General features: G+C 39.9%; 1 protein-coding gene across 2 annotated transcripts; it reads left to right on the top strand.

Annotated features, from left to right (window-relative positions):
* Positions 1–11,150: 11,150 nt before the first annotated feature.
* On the top strand, positions 11,151–21,331 carry Serpinb6d (serine (or cysteine) peptidase inhibitor, clade B, member 6d). 2 transcript variants are annotated; one of them, NM_001076790.2, is made up of 7 exons: positions 11,151–11,366; positions 13,791–13,965; positions 16,103–16,255; positions 17,326–17,443; positions 18,809–18,951; positions 20,369–20,524; positions 20,826–21,331. In NM_001076790.2, the coding sequence occupies exons 2-7, from the start codon at positions 13,801–13,803 to the stop codon at positions 21,216–21,218; spliced, it is 1,128 nt and encodes a 375-aa protein (NP_001070258.1). In that variant the 5' UTR covers positions 11,151–11,366; positions 13,791–13,800; the 3' UTR covers positions 21,219–21,331. The 2 variants fall into 2 exon arrangements, with proteins under 2 accessions (NP_001070258.1, NP_001287821.1); NM_001300892.1 differs by having other exon boundaries at positions 11,221–11,281.
* The last annotated feature ends 1,236 nt before the right edge of the window (positions 21,332–22,567 follow it).

The raw sequence follows: 22,567 nt of genomic DNA on the forward strand, positions 1-22,567 counted from the left end.
CCAAGTTATCCCTGACTGGTTAATAAAGATGCCGTTGTTGGGCAGAAGAAAGAGGACCAGAGCCAAGGTTCCTTGGCTTTCTGCCTGAGTCAAGGACCATGCAGAGAGAGGAATAAGAAGAAGGATGTTGCTATAGGATATCATGGATCATAAGTATTTGGCCAAGAGGAATGGCCTGATTGGGTAAGCATTGCCGAGGCCAAACATGACAAACAATATATCAGGAATCACCACAAGAAAGTAAACAAAATAGCATGGAGGCCTGACATCTCCCCATCTCTAGTACTTTTAAACTTATTATAAATCTAAAGGGTTTTGTGTCTTTTATTTGAGAACTATGTGGTCTAAAGCGGGGTAGGAACCTCAAAGAGATATTTAAAGGCAACAAGGGTTTAACAACCTGGAAATAATAATAACTAAAAAGAATTGGAAAACCAATATGAGGCAAGAACTTACTTGTAACCCAAGTTGAAATTTCATATATGCCAGGTAAAAAACAGGCTGTCCATTTAAGACAGAAGCTGTAACGATGCTGGGAGGGGTGGACAGAGGTTCCTTAGAAATGTTTTGTTTTTTCCAAGCCTTGTGCATTTCCAGATAGAATCAGAAGTCATGCTAGTTTGGTACATTTTCCCCCACAAGGTCAGAATATGAGCTAAAGTACAGCTGTGATCCCCAAGCTGACCACATATCAGGCTATGCTGCATTTCCTCCCAGAACTGGAAAACAGCCCTTGAGCCAGAAATATACAAAACTAGTTGTGCTGGTGAGGTCTTGGAAGTCTCCATTAAGGTAATAGGTAGCATGCCTCCCAGAGCGGAGGGTTGACACTGGGAGTACAACTACACATGAAAGACTAGAAGTGAGCATGCAAGCTGTATCCTTCCTGCAACCAAGACTTCATGAAAGTAATATGAACTAGTGAGTCACACTGCTCTGAGCAGCCAGTCTCCTTGTAACCTGGAGCTGCCATGGTAGAACTGACAGCATCTAAGCCTAGCACAAAATACTGGACACAAACCTCTATACAGGCACAATATACCTAAAAATATAGTTGATTATCTTCCTCCAGTCTGTGGAGTGTAACATGGTACCTGTCTTTTATGGATAATATCCACTTATATGCTAGTACATATCATGCATGTCCTTTTTGGACTGGCTTCCTTCACTCAGGATATTTTCTAGTTCCATCCATTTGCCTACAAAATTCATGATGTCTTTGATTTTAATAGCTGAATATTATTCCTTTGTGTTGATGTACCACATCTTTTTTATCCATTCTTCAGTTGAGGGACATCTAAGTTATTTGAATTTGTGGCTATTACAAATAAAGCTGCTAGGAACATTGTTGAGCAGGCATCTTTATGAGATGTTGGAGCATCTTTGAGTATATGCACTAGAGTGGCATAGCTGGGTCTTGAATTAGAACTATTCCCATTTTCCTGAGAAACTATCAAATTGTTTTCCAAAGTAATTGTACAAATTTGCACACCTACCAGCAATGAATAAATGTCTAGCTTGCTGCACATCCTCACCTACAAGTGATATCTCTTCAGTTTTTCATTTTAGCAATTCAAATGGTTGTAAGATGGAACTTCAGAGTTGTTTTGATTTACATTTTCCTGATGACTAAGAACTTTGAACATTTCTACTTCTGAACCATTTGAGATTCCTCTGTTGGGAATTCTCAATTTATCTCCATACTGGAAGAGGCCACCTTCTGTAGTCAGGCAAGAACCCAAGTGAAGTAATAGAGAAAAAAAAAAAACGCACACTCAAAACTTTCAACACAAAATTGATATTTTCTACAAGAAATACAGACATGGGAATGAAGCAGAAACTTAGGGGTAGGCCAAATAATAACTTGCCAAACATGAGACCCATTCCATGGACAAACACCAATCCTTGACTATGTTAATGATACTCTGCTATGCTTCCAGACAGGAGCATGTTGCCCTCTGAAAAGCTTCAGCCAACATCTCCATCATGCAAATAAGGATACCTACAGCCAAATAATGGAAGAAGTTTGAGGAATCTTATGGAAGACTAGGAGGAAAGATTACAGGCCCCAAAAGTGGATAGGAACTCCTCAAGAAGACCTGGGGAGTCAACTAATCTGGACCGTCGAGGCTCTTAGAGTCTGAACCACCAACCAAAGAACAAACACAGGTGAGACCCAGGACTCCCCACAAATATGTAGCAGATGTTCAGCTTGGTGTTCATGTAGGTCCTAAGTAACTGAACCTGGGGCTATCCCAAAAGCTTCAGCCTGTATATGGGATATGATTTCCTAGCTAGGCTACCTTGTCTAGTCCCAGTGGGAGAGGAAATGCCTAGATTCACAGACAGTTGAAGTGCCAGGTAGGGGTATACCTAGGGCTCTCCACCAGCTCAGAGGAGAAAGGGAGTTGGGATAGGAAAGTATTTTAGGAGGGGGAATCTGTGAGGAGACAGTGAGCCAGAGGTAAAAAGAATAACCAAAAATTTAAATTAAATAAAAAACAAATAATATCCCAATAAAATAAGTAGGATCTTATAAAGGAAACAAAAACAAAGACAGATGGGTTGCTTGTGATTTCAAGGCCAGCCTGATCTGCAGAGAAAATCCAGGACAGTCTGGGCTAAAGAGAGAAACCCTGCCTCAATAAATAATATTAATTATACAACATTGTAAAGGAAGATGTTTTGACTTCATACAATCTTTTTTTTTTTGATTTATCAACATGAAAATGGTTACGTGTTCAATGGTAATGGTGATATTGTACATTGTCTATGTGAAAGGTCAAATGGAGCATACCTGGATAAAATTGTGGCTGCTAGATTAGATCAGGCTATAATAATAATGACTTCAAACTGCTGAACAAATGCATGTTAGGTGGGAAAAGATGTTTTCTGTTTGTGTCAACAGAAAAGGAGAAAGGCTTTGGAATTCATCTAAAATACTAAGGAATGGATTTGATAGAGGGCAACTCCCTGGATATCATGGCTATAGGGAAGAGGAAAAGAAAAATCAAAAGGACTGAATGTATAATGGATAATGCTAAAGTTTTATGGAAACAACTCTGAAACTGACTGGGATATGTATACATATCTAGCCAGAATTCAAATACACAGAGCCAATACATCTTGTTGGCTAGAGTCCTCAAGGATCATCACACCATTCTTTCATGTGGAATAGATAAACTTTTATATTGAAGTTTAGGTTACAGTCTAAATGAACTTAAGATGTCTTTCATCTGCTCAAACAACAAATAATCATCTTTGTCTGATCTATATGCATTGCACATTCCATACATTGCTGGTAAAGAACTATGTATTACTTGTGAAAACTTATGTATTCATAGGAGATGACAACCAAAAACGGCAGCCCAGAAAAGATTATCCTACAGGAATACTGAGATGCCAGATGCTACCTCAGCCAGTCTCAGACTACCTCAATAATGTCTCCTCAAAAGACTTACTTCCAAAACTGCTTCAAAGAGAGCTGCTGACCCTAGATGACCACAATTCATCCAGCCTTACAGACTGATGCAGCCAGGAATTCACTTAATTCTGAACTTTATCAGCATACAGAGACTGGAAAACAATTGCCACAGCTAAATTTCCCTGGAGTTAACCATTTTCTGAGTTTTCCTTTGGGTCTCCAAAATGAAATCCTATGCCCCAATAAACAGAAAGCAATTTCATGAAAACCAATCCATTAAGTTGTGGTGAATGTGTTCAATCATTTTTTGAGTTATGGATATGTTATCATTTAAGGGGATGGTTACAAGTAGTTATGGTCTTATATAGGGAGGAAATTAAATAGGGAGCTTAGATTCAGGAATTTCTCTTCCCTTTCTTTTTCCCTTTCCTTCTTTCTTTCTTGGATAAAGGGAAGGAGGTTGAGAAGAAAAGGGGGATATAGAAATATAATATAGGAATAATAGAATAAAATGGTAGATTATTTGAATTTACTCTTCAATTTAGAGCTACTGATATCAAATAAGGTTTTTTGTTTAAATTGATAGAGATTATTGTATATTGATAGAAATTTAAGCTTTTCATTGGTACAAATCTTTGTATGTTGATTCAAAGTTGGAGGTTAATTTTGATACAACATAATATATGTAAGTTTGAACTCTTGCATAGATACTGTGCCAATGCAACTCATGTAAAAATAAAAGGTTTATCTCTAGTCCTTTTAATAGCTGCTCTTACAGTTAGGTATGGCTAAAAGTACAATAGACAAGAATACTCATGGTCGTAGCAGATGATAGTCTTTATTATCACAAAAATATACATCCTATGTTGAATAGATTATAGATAGGTAGAAAAAAACAACATTTGCCTGTTTAGATATGCTATAAATAGATAGACAGCCTTCTCAAATCTCAGAGCTCACAAAATATGGCATTTAATGTTTTTAAAATTAATTTAAGGCCTTTTGACATTTATACATGTCAGGTCCTAGAAGCACACATTTTACTTGGAAGATATTAGAAAGTTCTCCATTAGAAGATGGCTTCTAGGGCTGTTGAGATGGCTCAGCAGGTAAGTACTGAGTGCTCTTCTGAAGGTTCTGGGTTCAAATCCTAGCAACCACGTGATGGCTCACAACCACCCATAATGAGATCTGACACCCTTTTCTGGTGCGTTTGTAGTCAGCTACAGTGTGCTTATGTATAATAATAAATAAATCTCTAGCTCCTTCATTGGGGACGCTGTGCTCAGGCCAATGGTATGCCCCAGGTGTAGGAGAATACCAGGGCTAGGAAGAGGGTGTGGGTATGTTGGTGAGCAAGGGTAGGAGGGAGGGAACAGAGGGTTTTCAAAGAGGAAAACAGGAAAGGGGATAACATTTGAAATGTAAATAAAGTACATAATAAATAAATAAATAAATAAATCTTCAAAAAAGAAGAAGAAGAAGAAGAAGAAGAAGAAGAAGAAGAAGGAGAAGGAGAAGGAGAAGGAGAAGGAGAAGGAGAAGGAGAAGGAGAAGGAGAAGGAGAAGGAGAAGGAGAAGGAGAAGGAGAAGGAGAAGGAGAAGGAGAAGGAGAAGGAGAAGGAGAAGGAGAAGGAGAAGGAGAAGGAGAAGGAGAAGGAGAAGGAGAAGGAGAAGGAGAAGGAGAAGGAGAAGGAGAAGGAGAGAAGGAGAAGGAGAAGGAGAAGGAGAAGGAGAAGGAGAAGAAGAAGAAGAAGAAGAAGAAGAAGAAGAAGAAGAAGAAGAAGAAGAAGAAGAAGAAGAAGAAGAAGAAGAAGAGAGAAGAAAATGGCTTCTAATGTGGTAAGCTAATAGTGGGCCAAAAAATATTCTATTGCCTCTATAGACAAAATGTTTTCTGAAATGTACAAACGTAAATGCAGATAAAGTTGACTGCTGAATTGCCTAGACAGAGTAAGTAAGTCCCTCATATTTCCTACTTCAGAAATATATCTGTCAAATATACTGGATGAAAAGGCTGAAGATGGATGCTACATTATAGAGACAACTCAGGAGAACTTTTCAGGCAGACAATTCTCTGTTTTCTTCTATAACCTTGAAATCTGTTCACCTGTATTTTCTATATACTCAGATAATATTTATTCCTTCTCAGGTTTCAGGTGGGATGAAGACTAGGTAGTAATAGTCTCACAATTAAACTTACATTCCAAGGGATCTAAGAAAATATTTTATGGTCTAAAGAAATGCCTTCAGGATGGTAAATGCAAGTTATGATTGTTGGAGGATATTAAGGTTTGTTATAAGAAGGAATTTTAAGGTTGGTAAATGAGGTTTAGAGGGTCTAGAAGATGTTTTATGAAGGCTGGAGGAAATTATGAACAGATTTTTTAAATTGATATTTACAAGTTTTGAAAATTAGAGATATATTATAGAATAATTTCTTCTAAGTTGCCAGATACAAATAGACTGGACATTATGAATATAATTTTTATACCACAGACTTCATAATTGCTTCATAGTTGTCCTGACTGCATGTAGTTTATTATTGCAAAAGAAAGGGCCTTTTTATTTAGACAAAAGTGAGCAATGTAAGAAGTTTATCTGGTGCTGCTATGTATTCCAATGTTAAGAACTGGGACAAGATAAGGCTATCCTCATGTACACCAAATGGTGCTATATAAATCTTCTCCCCAAAGTTATCCTTGATTGGTTAATAAAAATGCCTACAGCTAAGTATGGGTAGAACAGAGGGGAGTGAAGTGAAGGTTCCTGTGCTTGAGGTCTAAGATAGGGACAGCAAGGGGAGTCAAGGAGGAAGAACTCAACATCAGTGGCATGCACTGTGAACTCATGGGCGTAAGTGAAGGCCTGGTGGAATAGGAGTGGCCCGGGTAGAACATAGCAAGTGAGATCTTGGGTATCACCACATGTGAAAAAACAAAATTTGCCAATTCCAAATGCTTTAAACTTATAAATGTAAAAGTTTTTGTGTCTTTTATTTGGAAACTATATGGTCTGAAGTGGGGTAATACCACCTAATAGATATTTAAAGGCAGCAATAAAATGTAGAAAACTCCCAAAATCATAACAACTACAACACACAAACTTATTGTTTCTACTTTTTCTTGCACCTATATTCATCAACAATACTGCCCATACCACAACATATTTCATCCGCTGGCAAGTGTGTACTTAGTCCAATGCTGTATTGTCCCCGTTTCCATCTCTAAGTGGCTGCTATCTAACTATCTAAAAGACAAGATTGTAACTGTTCTGAAGGATGTTACCTATGAAGTTACATAGTTATCTCAAAGTCTGGGTGGTACCACTATCCTTGTAAAGGTCTTATGTTATTTTGAGACACACAGATGGCCATGGAAAATAGGAGAGGCAGTGTGTGTGTTTGAAGGAATGCTGCAGTGAAAACTAGACAATAGACATCTGTTAAAGCCAATCCATTTTTCCTTGAGCTTATGTCTTTGGGATATCTTGAATGTGTCTAATATGGAGCCCAATTACCATTATCACTTATATGTACTCCTTTGAGAGTGTCAAGACCTGCAGGACAACAGTAATCTACAGATATTCTCTACCAGCAAAAAGATTTTCATTAAGATGCAGTCTCTCAACCTTGGGCCTCTCAGCTTCTAAAATCAGAAGTTAAATATACCCCTTCTCTTTACAAAATATGCAGTCTGAAGTTTAGTAATAGCCAAAGAAAATGAGCTAAGACAGATAGGCATGGCAAAGGGAAGTTCTGTACCTTCATTTAAATACTCAGAAATTGTTATCAAGGTTGAACAGCGGCATATTCATCTCATACCACCCTCACTTTCTCTCTAGACTACCCAGGGTAGTCCCTATATGTGGAATCCAAATGGGTCTTCAATAGATTATTTCCAGATGACTATTAAGTATGGCCAGCAAGGAAACACTTGGGTTTCCAAGACCACTTGTCTGCAGTATAAGCCCTAATGATAACACCTGTTTCCCAGAGACAGGGGTGGTAGAGTCTGGAGGGCCACATTGTTCCTAGATGCCAATCAAAGGTTACCTGACATTAGCCTCATATCCCTCAAGTCTCACTCATCACAGGTTTACTGCCACCTTTTTGCTTTATTTTTACATATTCTGTATTTTTAATTTTAAGAACTTCATTTATAGGGCCCTCATGACTTCCACATGGGTGAACTTTCTAAATGTCTCCAGAGAACACTACCATGTTTCTCCTCATGAAGAATGAATAGTATTTTTCAGCATTGATCTGTGATCTCAGGTAGAGGCTACTGGTCAGCTGTACCCTGTCCTAGCAAGGTAGATACCTTCTCTGCTGCCTCCTCATTTGTGTTTTGAAGTAGAACACTCATGCCCCAGTAAATCAGAAGATGAGTTTCTTTTACTATGGAAAAAAAAGACATAGAGAAGCATGACATGGAACCAGGTCCTTCAGGAAACCAATCACTGAGAAAAAAATTTTGCATTGTAAGTTTATTCCCAAAGTGGTTAATCATAGACATGAAAGTCTTCATGATTACAGTCCATGTCTACTGTGTGCAAGAGCTTTAAAAAAAAACCTTTCCTACTGATTGGCTTTAACTAGAGTAAGGTAAAACATTTCGTCTATGTTCATGGTCTTGAAATAGTCTTGGCTGATCTGTCTTTTAGAAGTGACAATATAATTCATAGGTGAGTCACTAGAGGTTACTATTGCTGGTAGTTCATTGGAAAAATTCTTGGAATACTTGACATGAAGATCTAGAAGGCAACATGACATGGTTTCCCATATGACATTTTAACAACTTTGTTGTACATGGGAAAAGACACTGCACATAGAAAATGACACAGGCATGGTTTGAGGTGTATGTGTCCCTGTGTGATAAGGAGTCTCACCAACGAGGACACACACACAGGACACACTCAGATCCTTCTGCAGCAAAGCTTTAATGCATCTCGAGAGAAAGATGATCAGCTTCTGGGGAGGAGACCCAGAACACAGGAAACTCGGTCCTTAAATAGACCACAAGAGCGGTTGGAGACATATTTCACCCTGACTGGTTGCTCACCATCAGCCCAGATGACGCAACGGGACAGGCAGGGCACAAGGAATGGAAAAATACCCCAGCACATGCGCAGACTACTTGTTTACCAGTTAGAACACCGGATATCAGCGCCATCTTGTAATGGCGATTGCAAGGGCAGCTCCTCACATGTATGTACATGGACTCTACCTGTGTAAAAGACTCAGTTTTGTACTATAGGTATGTGGCCACTACACATTTAATCCAATTGAGTTAGCCATGCTATTGACAATTGTGGGTGTCATACTCCATAGGTGGATTTGTACTCTTCTAAAGTTCCAGTTGACTAGATACATAGCCTTCTATAGTTCCACTGACTGTGTTCTGGTTTCCAGGAAGTATTACTAAATCAATACAAACCCACCTCCACCACTGGCCTCCAGGTGTAAGGGCTGTTCATATTTCATCAATTAGCTAATCCAAGGAACTGAAAATTTCACACATAGAACAGGATCCTTAACTAATGTTACAAAATGTGCATCAGGGTGAAAATCCATAGATGTGAGAGTATGCTTTCTCTTCTTGGGCCTCAGGAGTGGACATATTCATGCAGAATGACTTCTTGGTTGTTGTTCTAGGATATGTTCAGTGACGTGTGTGTGTATAGCAATATTCATTTTGAATATGTTTTTGTCAGTTTGTTTTCCCCAACACTTTAAGAGGAGTGTTTTTGTATATAGAGCACAGAATATGCTGGGGATAGAACTAAGTGACAGAGTGTGTGCTTTACATGAGCAAAGCCATGAGATGGATTCCTAGGAAGACAGAATACCAAAAATAAAACACGTTAAGCACACTTTGATGAAAAAATACTTAAAACATATGAGTAAAATGAACTGTGATTTTTATTTATAAATAACATTCACAGTAAACCTGTGCCTTTTCCTCTCCATTTCTTTCTCATGTGTGTGTGTGTGTGTGTGTGTGTGTGTGTGTGTATAGTATAGTATAGTATATGTACCTAATGAATATACAAGCATGTTCAATCTGTGATTGTGTGTGAATTTGTGTGTGTGTGATTGCTTAATTCAACTTATGAAACTAAGATAACAAAATACTATTCATTGTCAGGAAAGGCAGAAATTACAACTAGACATATAATTCTGTAATAATTACATACAGAGTGTGTTTTTCATGAAAAGCTGGAAGAATTAGTCAGAAACATTAAGCTAAAGAGGCAAGGATCCAAGAAGCTAATCTGAAAGATTCCTCACAAAAGTATCTATTTTCATAGAATTGGGAGACTAGGGTTGTAAAAAGGTCAATGCTTTGATCCTCACTCTTCCGCCCCTGCACACAATTCACACAGACCTAGACACATTCCAAAAGAGGCTCCAGAAAGGCAGGTCTAAGACTGACTACCAGGCTCCATTTTGGCATCAGCTTTCTGAGATCACCAAGCATGTTGTATATGTCAAGAACCCAGGATCTTACTCTCTGGGCAAGTAGGTCACATGTGGATTCTTAAAAAGAGGATTGTCACATCTATAAGGTCAAGGCAGTCTCTACAACCAAGAGGCAACCAATTCAAATGTCAGTAAGGTCTTTGCTGGGAATTCTTGGTTTAGGGTGAGACAAAGTTAGCAGAGTTGGCCTGACACTTAAACCTGTCATTGATCAACCCACCAGGTCATGTTTCCCCTCAAGACCACCATGAGATGGTAAACAGGATTTTCATACTAATTTGATAAAATACAACATCCTCCTTGCAGTGTGTCTGAGGAAACACACGCTGTATGTGTTTGTACTAGAAATCTATATATAGCTCTAATTTCTGCCTTTCCTACCAAAGAATAGAATTTTGTTATCTATCAATAGTATTATAACTTGAATATAAAAGACACACACACACACAAGCACAGATTGCATATACTTGTTTATACATATGTACAGACTTCATATACTTGTATATACATTAGGTAAAAACCATACACAAATGAATGAGAAAGAAAATAGACAGAAAGACTCTGTCTTTTTACCAGGAATGTTATTTATGTTATTTATGAGTAGAAAATGCAGACCATTATATTCCTGTACTTTGGATTTATTTCAACTAATTATGTTTTTCTGAGTATAATTACTTTGGAACAGAAGAGTATTAGAGTCTTGGGACACTTACTTGTGTTTCTTATTTCATTGATTCATTTCATGTATTTGTTTCTTTATCTGTGAGTGCTAGACAAATACTCTCTCCAGCCCCAGTAGTAAAAGTCTTCGACCCTCTCTCACATTTTCAAATTCTGTTCTGCTTTATCCCATTTGTGCCCACTAAGTCCTGGCACACTTCCAATGTTGCTAAAGTTGTCTGTCACTAAGTCTAGAAAATGGCAGAGTGAATAGGCTGAAGAGACTGCACTCGAGTCCTCTGTAGGAAACCACCCAGGGAGTTCAGCCTGGGTTTGATCTTCTCCCTGTTTTTTTCTAGAGTCTGTAGTTAGTAAAGGCATCCAGGAACCAAAGGATTAGCTGCCTAATGGCAGGTGGTGTGGCCCACAGCCAAAGGATGGGGTGCATTGTTGGGCTCAGGTCACCAGACTCTGACCTTTGCCTTTCCTAACACCAGAGCCCAGTACCTGCCCTGGGCTTCAGACTCCACCCACCTCTCTGCCCAGCCAGTATTTGAAGCCAGGGGCACAGTTAGAGCCTTCAGATCTCTGCTGAGCTCCATATTCAAGGGTGAGGCTAAGGTCCAGGTATCCTCTGCTGCAGCCTTTGCTGCAGTGGGTCACCTTTGGTGCCTGACATGCCTGACACTGGGGACTCAGGAGGGCAAGGACAGGTGTGGTGCGCCGCTAGAGCTCTGTGATCAGGACTAGTGTTTCTTTCCTAAACTGCCAGGTTGCTTCAGGGACACTCCACAGAAGGTGTGAGTTGCCTTGTGAGCCTGACCAGCTAGTGGTCCCTCCCCTGGCTCAGTTGCCAGGAGCATCTGCTGAGCACCCATTGAAAAGGGGGCTTATGCACTATGGGGTCCGAGAGCAGAACCGGAGCCAAATGTGACTCTGCTTGCCCAGATATTGAGATCCTGAACTCCTGACACAAGAGACAGGCTTCAGTATCTCAACGGTCTTGGGCCAGAGACACCTGGGAATAATTGACAAGGGTGTTGGACTTATTTTCCTGGAGGTTCTCTGGAATGTGTCTAGGTCTTTGTGAGTTGTGTTGTTCTAACCTGGAAAGCTAGGCTCAAACCCAGCTCTTTGGAGACTCTCTATGGGAGAAGATGGATACTCATGAGGAGCTTCTGAGATCATTTTGATGTGTTTGCTATTAAACTCATGTTAGGCAAAGTGTGTTCTGTTGAGGAAGTGCTCTGCCAATTAATAACTGGCCTGCAACTACTTTTTCTCTTATAATTGTTTTGATAATTAAATGTACAGAAAATGAGCATTGCCATGGTATCAATAATACTGGAAATTATAGGAAACCCTACCTGGAGTATCACCTATTTCTAGAAAAATAGGGGTTTTCTTCTAAAGATTTTTAGATTCCTTTGTTTTTTTGTTTGTTTGTTTGTTTGTTTGTTTGCTTGCTTGCTTGGTTAGTTGATTTTTGTTTTTGCAGGATTTCTCTCTGTAGCCCTGGCTGTCCTGGAACTTGCTCTGGAGACTATGGTGGCCTCAAACTCAGAGGTCCCCCTGCCTCTGCCTCCTGCCTCTGGGAATAAAGGCATATAACACCAGGCCTGGCCCAAAGTATCTTTTACAGTTAAATTAATTACAGCTAACTCAGACTTGTAACACTAGAAGGGATTGGAATAGTGTCAACAGAATCCTCTACCCCTAACCACTCTCTGGCTAAAATGGCAAGCAGATGCTGTAGGATCACATAGATCAACAGCTCTGTTCTCAAGTTTGCTGGATCTGGGTTAGATTGGGTAGCCAGTCTTTGTAGACCTTCTATCTGTGTACTGGTCCATTGTTCTTGTAAACAGAGAACAAATGGGTCAAGAGACTGTTTCCCTATAACTTAGCTAATGCTAAGTCAGCACTTTAGAGCCCAGCAGGCATGCTCCAAATTGCCACACAGTTCTCTGTGTGTGCTGGGAAATGGAGAAGTTTGATGTGGTAGTGTTATCTGTCAGATTGGCAGAATATAGAATTACCTAGGAAATGGTCATCTAAGCACACTATGGGTTGCTTTTTACTCCCCCTACCCATGGATATTATTATTTTAATTAGGATAGAATTCTGTTACAGTAGAAGGAATTGGAACAATGTCAACAGATCCACCCAAAGTGGACAGCACCATTTCCTGACCATGGCCCTGACTATGGATGCAGTGTGAACTGTTCCCTTTATGTGCTGTCTCCCGAATGTCTTTGCCATGAGGAACCAGGAGCCAAAACTCTCACTGGAGTTGCTTTTTTTTCCAGTGTATTTTATCACAGCAATGGGGAAAGGAGCTAAGCCAGAAAGCAAGTCCCAGATGAAAGAAGTCTAAGAGTTTTACCAGCTGACAAATGGGTAATGCAGAGAAAGAAGTGGAGGATCAGGAAGAAGGGACAGAGGGCACAGATAGAGAGAAGAAAGAAAGGAAGGAAGGAAGGAAGGAAGGAAGGAAGGAAGGAAGGAAGGAAGGAAGGAAGGAAGGAAGGAAGGAAGGAAGGAAGGAAGGAAGGAAGAAAGGAGAAGAAGAAGAGAGCAGAGTTAGTCTGTGATAAACCAACAGTACTTCCAAAATTACTGCCTGAGTAAAAAGGGCATACACTTGAATTGCTAGATCCTCCTGTGTCCTTTAAAATGGATAGGCAATTGAAATGCTCATTTCAGCAACATGGATGAGCTGTGAATAGAGAACAACAAGACATTAGGATATCTGAGGCTTCTCTATGAGGATGAGTTCTGTTCTCCAAGCATTCAGATGTTTTACTTCACAAATCCCCTCCTGAAAGAAACAAGATGTTAGCTATTATGCCATTGGACTAGAAAAATTGAGTATGCATGTAAAGTTCTTATTTTTATTTGTTTGTTTAGTGTGTGTGTGTGTGTGTGTGTGTGTGTGTGTGTGTGTGTGTTTGGTTGGTTAGTTGTTTTGAGACAGGGTCTCACTATGTAGCATTGGCTGGCCTGGAACTTGCTACGTAGACCAGGATGGACACTTTCTGTATGTGAAATGTACTTTCTGTGGTGTGTGTGTGTGTGTGTGTGTGTGTGTGTGTGTGTGTGTGTGTGTGTGTATGTGTGTGCCCCTTGTTCACTGGGGTATGATAGTATTGGTGGGAATGAAGAGCAAACCTATATATCAGCCTGTGTTTATGTGATATTTATTGTAATCCCTCATTCCAGTCTCACCATCATGGATCCTCTGCCGAAATTAAATACTAAATTTGCCTTCAAACTTTTGAAAGCACTGGATGACGACACCTCAAAAAATATATTTTTATCACCCCCGAGCATTGCTTCATCCCTGGCCATGACCTTATTGGGAGCAAAGGAAAACACTGCAAGGCAGATAAGGCAGGTAAGGAGCATCATTTCACAGCAGATAAATAATTTGAACTGTCAGTTGAGCTAACTTCCATACTCCAATATGACATAGGGGTGTGACTGAAGATGTGATGGGCAGGATGCATTTCCATGCTGAACCCCAGCTGTAACATCCAGATGCACTGGAGGTGACTGTATGTGAGGGTTAATTTGGGGCAAAAATAACAAGGGCATGGCACCAAGGCCCTAGACCCTCCACTGTGTATTGTCTGGTGCTATTAGGTTTCAACCCTCTTACAAATAGGTTCTCCGCATAGTATCTTGACTTTTGTCTCCAAATGGCATCACCCTCATCTGGAAAACCAGAAATAGAATTTTGGGAATCTTGTTAAATGCAGTAATTTGTTTGCAGAAGTATATGAACTTTAACGACAGGCTGCCCCATGATAAGGTAGGGATAAGTACAGTCCACACTCCATGAAGTACCACCTAGGACTATGTAACAAAGACAACAGGTTGGGAGGGTTAAATAACAGAGTACTTTCTGATAACTCTAGATGCTGGGTATTGTCCCGGCCCATGGGACAGTCAACAGGGACTTGGAGGGTGGGGGGAATCTGTGGAGAGAATGGGAGGTCAAGAGATGGTGAAGAATGAACAGCAAATCAGGAGGTCTGATCAAGCTGACAAATTTGTATTGTTCCCACACAGGTTATATACTCATAGAAACAGGATATGGGGTAAGGGGTGTGTGTGTGAATACATCTGTTCTCAAGAATAGGATATTGGCTGGGTAAATAACAGGAAAAACAGAACAGAATGGGTTGCTAGGTACCTGTTCTCAAGATCTAGAGCTATTTGTTCTCAACTGGGCTAGTACTTTCCCAGAGAGGCCAGGAATTTGTGCCAGTAAGCACTTATGGATGACAAGGAAATTAACATGCAAGCAAGGTCACTCCTAACAGGGTATTATAAATCCAGTAGGTGAAAATCTGGTTTTCTATGGCTTATATGGCATCTTTTTCCCCATGGATGTCTAGGTCATGTTCAACTTTTTTTTTCTAGGAATATAGATTGGGTTTACCTTACACTAACAACTTCCTTTTAACTTCATTGTACCTTATAAAACCTTATCTCCAAATACAGTCATATACTGAGGAACCGTGTGTCAGATGTCAATATGCCAATGTGGGGCAATACATTCAGAACATGGGAGGAAGGACACATTGCAGCCTCTGAACTGTAATAATTCTGATTCACAGTCAAGTGGGCATGTCTACAGCCTCCTATATTCCAAGGCTAGGGATATCTTCATTTATTTCTAGTTGTGTTTGATGCAAGTCTTTCTTATTGATGGGCAACTTAAGCTATAAATTGTAATTTTGGATTACCTCTTGCTAATCCAAAAGCTTTTTATAAGACATATGTGTTTGTTTCTTCCTTTGCCTGCTTCCCTACTGGAGAGAGTTAGAAGATAGAGGCTTGCCTTCAATTTAAACTGTCTCTCATTCTTTCTCTTTTATTTCCAAAAATATCACATCTAGTGATTGACAATTCGTATGTTTACAATGGGACTACGAGAAGTTATTTATATAGCTTTTCAGCAGGTTTGGAATGTCTAAGGAACTCTATCTAAGGTCTGGCTTCCAGGTGTTCATTCTTGGCTGGGATCTTCTCTTTCAAGCAGCTTTGTGTGGTGACGTTAACTCTAGGATTTTCCATGTAGCTTGGATTTCCTTCCACCAAGGTAGCTGAAAACAAGAGATGAAACCTAGCTGCTGTCAGGCCTTTTAAAGCACAGGTTTAAACATGTTACTCCATCAATTCTGTCAGTCAAATAGTTCTGGAGACAGCCTAGACCAAGATCAGGGAAGAGAGTGAATGGCCTAAGGTCAGAAGTCACCTGTCCTTGAATGATAGCAGTTCTGGTTGATAGTCCTGCTTGCGGCAAGAGCAACATTAGTGACCATGAAGTGCCATCTCTTTTCAGACCAGTGCTGACAGGGCATGGTAGAGGTCCCTAGAAAGAGAAACTTCAAGATCTTCATCTTTAATTGGGTTGTTCTTTGAGTGGCAGCAGGGATCTATGAAATTCTGAAGATAAGTTTAGTGGTGACTCATTTCCTATAGCTGGGCCTAATGAAGTGATTTTGAATCTGTTCTGGTTTTAGACACTTTCTTTGGATAAATGCAGCAGTGATCCATGTGAAGATATCCACCAGGACTTCCATTTACTTCTCAATGAAGTGAACAAGACTGATCCTGGGATCATACTCAAAACAGAAAACAGGCTCTTCGTGGAAAAGACATTCCATATTAAAAAAGTAAGTGTCATGTAGTACTCAGATACATTAAGCTGAAGTTATCTTCTAGCCATTGTATAGGCTTATACACAGGTATATACATACCTTCAACACATAGGCACAGATCCACAAGAAATGTACATTTGCCTTACCCATATAAAGACACAATTGAAAAATTAAAAACAGTTCACTCAAAGAAGAATTAAGTATGTAGCCATGAGATGAGCTGTTTCATAGAAATATTGAAAAACTATTCCATATATACTATAAACATAATGGAAGTTTCAGACCATTTATACTGTATTGAGTTTTGTGTTGTAACAAGGCAGAGTGTGGGTGGTCCTCAGTAACATTGTGTTTTCTAGATTATATCAGCAAGTGGCTTGTTCATTAATTTGCATTGTGCTGCTGATCATTTCCATTTAAGGCCTTTCATGCCACACCAATTCTTCACTACTGTTCAACAAAATCACACCCCAGAATGGTCAGTGTTTTGTGAATTTCTTATCCCCTGCAACTGAGCTCACATGATGACCATGTGACACATAGGTATTCATATTCCACATGGTAAAGTAAAATAAATTAGTATGATATACTCAATTTCATAGTTTCCTTGGTGACTTCCGTTATGTCTGTGGCTATAGGTGACACTATTTTGAGTGGGGGAAATTTGTATCATGTTATCATGGAAAGCTTCAATAAAAGGTGTAGCCCACAAACAGCACAGAGGTACCATAGCATTTGTGGAGTTAACCTTCACTCTATCAGTCTCATGGCCTGCTGCAGTGACAGCAGTATGATACTGCATTTGACTGTGTTCCCAGTTATCTCATTGAGCCTCAGTTACTACTATCTTAAAGATCCAACTATTTGTCATGTTTTTTAGTGATTCTTATCCAAACCAGCATCTTACCTCATTTATAAACTAAGGTTGAAGAAAGCCAGAAACAAGAAGGCTAGATTTTTAACTGTTTTGTATATTTGTTTGCAAATCACATCTGTATATCTGATTTTCTGTTTCCGTGCATAGGAAAGGAGCCTGTTGGTGCTAAACACTTTCATGACCATGTAATTATGTTACTATGTTTCAGTCTTTTAAAGATGCCAGCCAAAAGTTCTACAAAGCAGAGATAGAAGAACTGGACTTTAAGGGTGATACAGAGCAATCCCGACAGCACATCAACACCTGGGTAACCAAAAACACAGACGGTAAACACAGAGTTACTCTATTTGTGTGTGTGTGTGTGTGGTTTTTTTTTTTTTTTGTGCTGAGGTTTGAATCCAGGACCCTGAGAATGCTGAGTGGATCTTCTCAGCCTCTGAGACACACCCAATCCCTCTAAGCAGTTAATATACATTTTAAAAAGTGGTACATTAGTTTGTTTGTTGGTTGTAAGTTTGTTTATGTCAATTCATAACTATAGTCAGGACAACACACAAGAGTTGGTTTTCTCTTTCTACCACTGGCTGCTAGGGATTCTACTCAATTCTTCAGGTTTGGTAGCAAGCAACTGTACTTGCCGAACCATTCCTGTCTCTCCTCTTTTTATTTTTGTTTTTGGAGACAGGGCCTCTCTCTATACCCAGTCCTGAAACTCACTAAGTAGAACAAGCTGAACTCAAACTCAGAGGTTTGCCTGCCTCTGTATCACAAGTCCTAGGATTAAAGGTGCATGCCACCGTACCTGGCTTTTTAGTCTATTTTTAATAATCATTGTGTTAGTTCCTTCACATGTGACCCAAATGTAAACATTAATGACCATTTGTTCTTTAAATCTGGACTTCTTTTGACATGCCTTGATACTGAACCAAAAGATTTGAGTATGCTAAGCAATATTTTGCCTAGCACAGAGTAAAGTACTCTAACATTGATCTGCATCTTTAGCTCTAAATCAGGAATCAGAACTCTCTCTTTTTCTTATTGCAGGATTTTTCTGTGTAGCCCTGGCAGTCTTGAAATTCACTCTGTAGACCATGCTGGCACAAACCCATGCTTTCTTGTTGTTGATGCCAGTATTGTTGCTTTAAAGACAAGGGTCCCTTTATATTGAGAGAAGTGAAAGGTCTTATCTATGCTCTTGACCAGAGCAGGATGTTGCACAACTTGCTGATGATTCCTTGGCATGTATCAGCCTACTCTGCTTGATACTTGGTTCGTTCTTTTCTTTGTTACTGTTCTAATGCTGTGAAGAGATACCATGACCAAGGCAACTTTTATAAAAGAAAGCATCACACTGGGTGCTTGCTTATAGTTCTTATATGTTTAGATCATAATCAATATGCCAGGAAGCAGTCAGACATGGTGCTGGACTAGTAGCTAAGAACTTTACATCTTGATTGACAAGCAGCAGGCAGTGAGTGAGACAAGGTGAACCTGCTGTGTGTTTTTAAATCTTAATGTCCACCCCCAACAATACACCTCCTCCAAAAAATGCTATACCTACTAGTTCTTCCAAAACAATTTAACTGACGACTGAGCATTCAAATCTATGAATCTATGTGGGCCAGTCTCATTAAAACCATCACATATCTAATTACTTTTTTATTGTTGTTTCTGTTCATTTCTTTTTTTAGAAAAAATCAAAGACCTGCTATCTCCAGGTTCAGTGAATTCAAACACTAGACTGGTCCTTGTTAATGACTTCTACTTCAAAGGATACTGGGAGAAGCCATTTAATAAAGAGGACACCAGGGAAATGCCTTTCAGAGTCAGCAAGGTAACTACAATGCAGTAACTAAGGATACTACTGGGCAAGGTTCTCTTTTCACACTGGCTTCTATAAAGAGTCTCCTTGCGGAACCTGTGCCTCCCATGTTCCTGGGCAACTTATCATCCAAGACTCTCTTACAGCCTGGGGGCCCCTCTCTTCCCTTTTTTCTTTCAAAAGTTGGCAATGATGAATTCAGGGTACATGGTATCAGGCTGGCCCTGCTTCTGTCATGGGCTATGCTGTCAATGGTAGTTATTAAAGGAAAACCTGTTGTCAGAACTCTGTAGTGTCCTCTAAACAGTCTTTTATAGAACTTTGGAGATATGGAAGTGTAAACTCTAGATTTGTATGAGGCTCCTTGTGATCCTGAATGCAGCCCATTCCTAGTAATTCACTTCAAGAGTGGACACACCTTTCTTTTCAGAGTGTCTTCCAATAGGGCACTCTTGTGTCTTCTCTCTCTTTTAGAAGTACCATGTCTCCAGAAGGCTGCCACAAAACAATATGAAGGGAAAATAACTTTTCTCACCCTATTAGAAAAACAGTTATGAGCAGATGACCTCTGTATTCCTGCCTTGCAGGTGGGATGCCAGAGCACTGCTATCATGTACTTCAGTGAAGGTAGAATGCAATCTGAGATTGGGTCCCCAACCCATGATTCCCAGGATGAGAAACAGTGGGGGATGGGAAAACTGCTGGGGTTTTCTATCTCCTGTGTACAGAGATGCTGCTGGGGACCACAAGGAATTGAGAATGGTGGTCCTTGGGCCGTTTTTTTTTTTTCCTATGCATCAGGCAGGAAGGAGATGGTTAAACCTGGGAAGGGGGGAATCAAGTTTGGTTCTGAATACATGCTAAAACAACAGAGGGTCTGGAAGACAGGTCTTCTCCAGGAGATTTAGGCATGACTCCTTAAGACAAAGCCCCCCCTCCCCCCATGGCAATCCTTGAAGAAGAAGTTACTTCTGTAACCTAAAGAGACACACATAAACATACAAGAAGCCTACAGAACCCAAAGAGATGAGACCAGAAAAGAACAGACTGGCTACATAAACAGGACCCAACATTTTGCTGCATACAGGAAACCCATCTCATGGACAAAGACAGACACCACCTCAGAGTAAAAGGCTAGAAAACAATTTTCCAAGCAAATGGTCACAAGAAACATGTTGAGGTAGCCATTCTAATATCAAATAAATTGAATTTCTACCTAAATTATCAAAAAAGACAAAGAGGTACACTTCATATTCATCAAGACATGTGAAGTTCAAACATTTTCAAAAATTTAGAGATCATGTTCTGATAAAATGTCCTACAAGTAAAATTTTTTTAAAAAAAGTACTCCCAGAGATCATGACATTATTCTTCTGTTGGATTTACCAATTGTGTCGTCTTCCAACTTAGTGTTTATCTACTGTTACAGAATGTGGTGAAACCTGTGCAAATGATGTTTCAAAAGTCTACCTTTAAGATAACCTATATAGAAGAGATATCCACCAAGATTCTGTTGCTTCCCTATGCTGGGAATAAGCTGAACATGATCATCATGCTTCCAGATGAACATGTTGAACTTAGAATGGTAAGGAGCATGGGGCCTTGATAGAGCTTCAAGAGAGAAAGAATGGCAGTGGGTTTCTGTCAGGGCAGCTCTCCTGGGCTCCCATGATCATGTTGTTATCTTATATTCATTTGTGTGGATGGGATGGAATCTAGGGCCTGGAGCAAGCTTGGCAAACAATAACCACTGAGCTGTTCCCCAGCCCTTCCCAATTACCAAATTAAGTTAAAGTCACACTTCCCTGGGCACTGTAGAGATTCACAGTCATCTCCAGAATGCTGTGTATGACAGAACTGTCCTAAACTTTTGAACTCTTTTCTAGTTGGAAAAGAAAATGACTTATGAGAAATTTGTAGAGTGGACAAGTCTGGACAAGATGAATGAAGAAGAGGTGGAGGTTTTCCTCCCACGTTTTAAGCTGGAGGAGATCTATGACATGAACAATGTTCTTTACAAGATGGGCATGACTGATGCCTTTGAGGAGGGCAGAGCAGACTTTTCTGGAATATCTTCCAAGCAAGGCTTGTTTCTGTCCAAGGTCATATATAAGGCCTTTATAGAAGTGATTGAGAAGGGCACAAAGGTTGCAGCTGCCACAGATATTGTGATGATGGGTGCATCACCAACTACCCACACTTTCTGTGCTGACCACCCCTTTATTTTTACCCATATGACCGAAGATTTTATGATCATTGGCAGGTTCTCCTCTCCCTAAGGAAAAGGTGTTTCTGTCAGTATTTTACCGCTCTACATGGTTTGCCTGTGACCCACTTTATCTTATCCATATGTGCAATGACAGTTATGAAATAAACGGCTTCATGGCATTGCATCTTTGGAATTGAGTATTTGTCTGTTTCTTGGAAAGGCTTTACCTATTATCTGGATTTGCACATCTGGGGGGAGGTTGTATTGCTGGCTACAGAGCTCATACCTTCTGTAAAATGTTATGGCTTTCTTCAGTGAGTCATGTATGCTGACACAAGAGAAATGGTGATGTTGCTGCTTCTTCACCCAGTTGCATTCAAATCTCATCTCACTTTAGTGAGAGAATATGTACAGTGCAGCGCTCTGGTGGAAGTGGCCATGAGGACAGACTCAGTCTCTGTGGGCAGCTCAGGTCCCATTCTGGAGCTAGCAGAAGTACAGTGTACCAGGACTCAGCTCCATGAGAAACCCTCTTCTTTCTCTTTGATTCTTTCCTGGACCTGGGGTGTGTCATGAGCCTCTTTGTGACAAAGGCATGTGTAATTATTCTGGGGAATATGGCAATCACAAATAGTGAGTTTCCCTTTCATAGGAAGTACAACTAAATGAATGCCTTAGAGTGATGGGGGCAATCCAGTGCAGAGGGTTCTTCATCTTGTATTCTTGATAAGGCCATTTTATGATTCACTTGAATTTGATCTCCTTCTCGTGAAGAAAGCTATGGAAAATTACCAACTCTATTTCAGGACTTCAGGCTAAAACACCTCAGCTAACTTATCTTGGGTTCTGTTCAACTACTTGCTTCTGCAAACGTCTTTATATAGATGCTGAGTGAGATACTAGGATATAGTTTTAGCCTTTAAAAGCCTCTTGGTCTAAATGATCAGGACTGGAGGTAGGTACCAAAAGCCTAAGTGTAGCCAGCTAGAATCAAGACTTTCAATTGACCAGAAACTGTATCAACTGTTCATTTTAGGTGGGCTCCCTATAACATCAGGTTTCTGTACCTATATTTTCACTTGCTGAAAATGTAGTCACAGCATTGAGCAGATTTCTATTCTGCTAGGGGACATGTCAATGGAACAGCAAAACTGCTTTAGAACTAAAGGAGTGCAGCCCACAGGTTTGCACAAGCACAATGTATGTGCCTCTAAGAGGCAGAGCCCTGAGGACTATGTTTCCTAAGGACCTCATGCTGTTGTGGAGTTTCACTCTGCTTGTAGCCCTCATGGTGATCATTATAATCACATCTATCATAACCTATGAGTTGTATGAAAATTCTAAGAGGATTTCTAGCCCCTCACTTGGCAGTGTCAGTGTCACTTACAATAATTGTGATTGGCCTTTTTTAATCATTGC

This window comes from Mus musculus, chromosome 13 (assembly GCF_000001635.26).
Source record: "Mus musculus strain C57BL/6J chromosome 13, GRCm38.p6 C57BL/6J".
Lineage (NCBI taxonomy): Eukaryota > Metazoa > Chordata > Mammalia > Rodentia > Muridae > Mus > Mus musculus.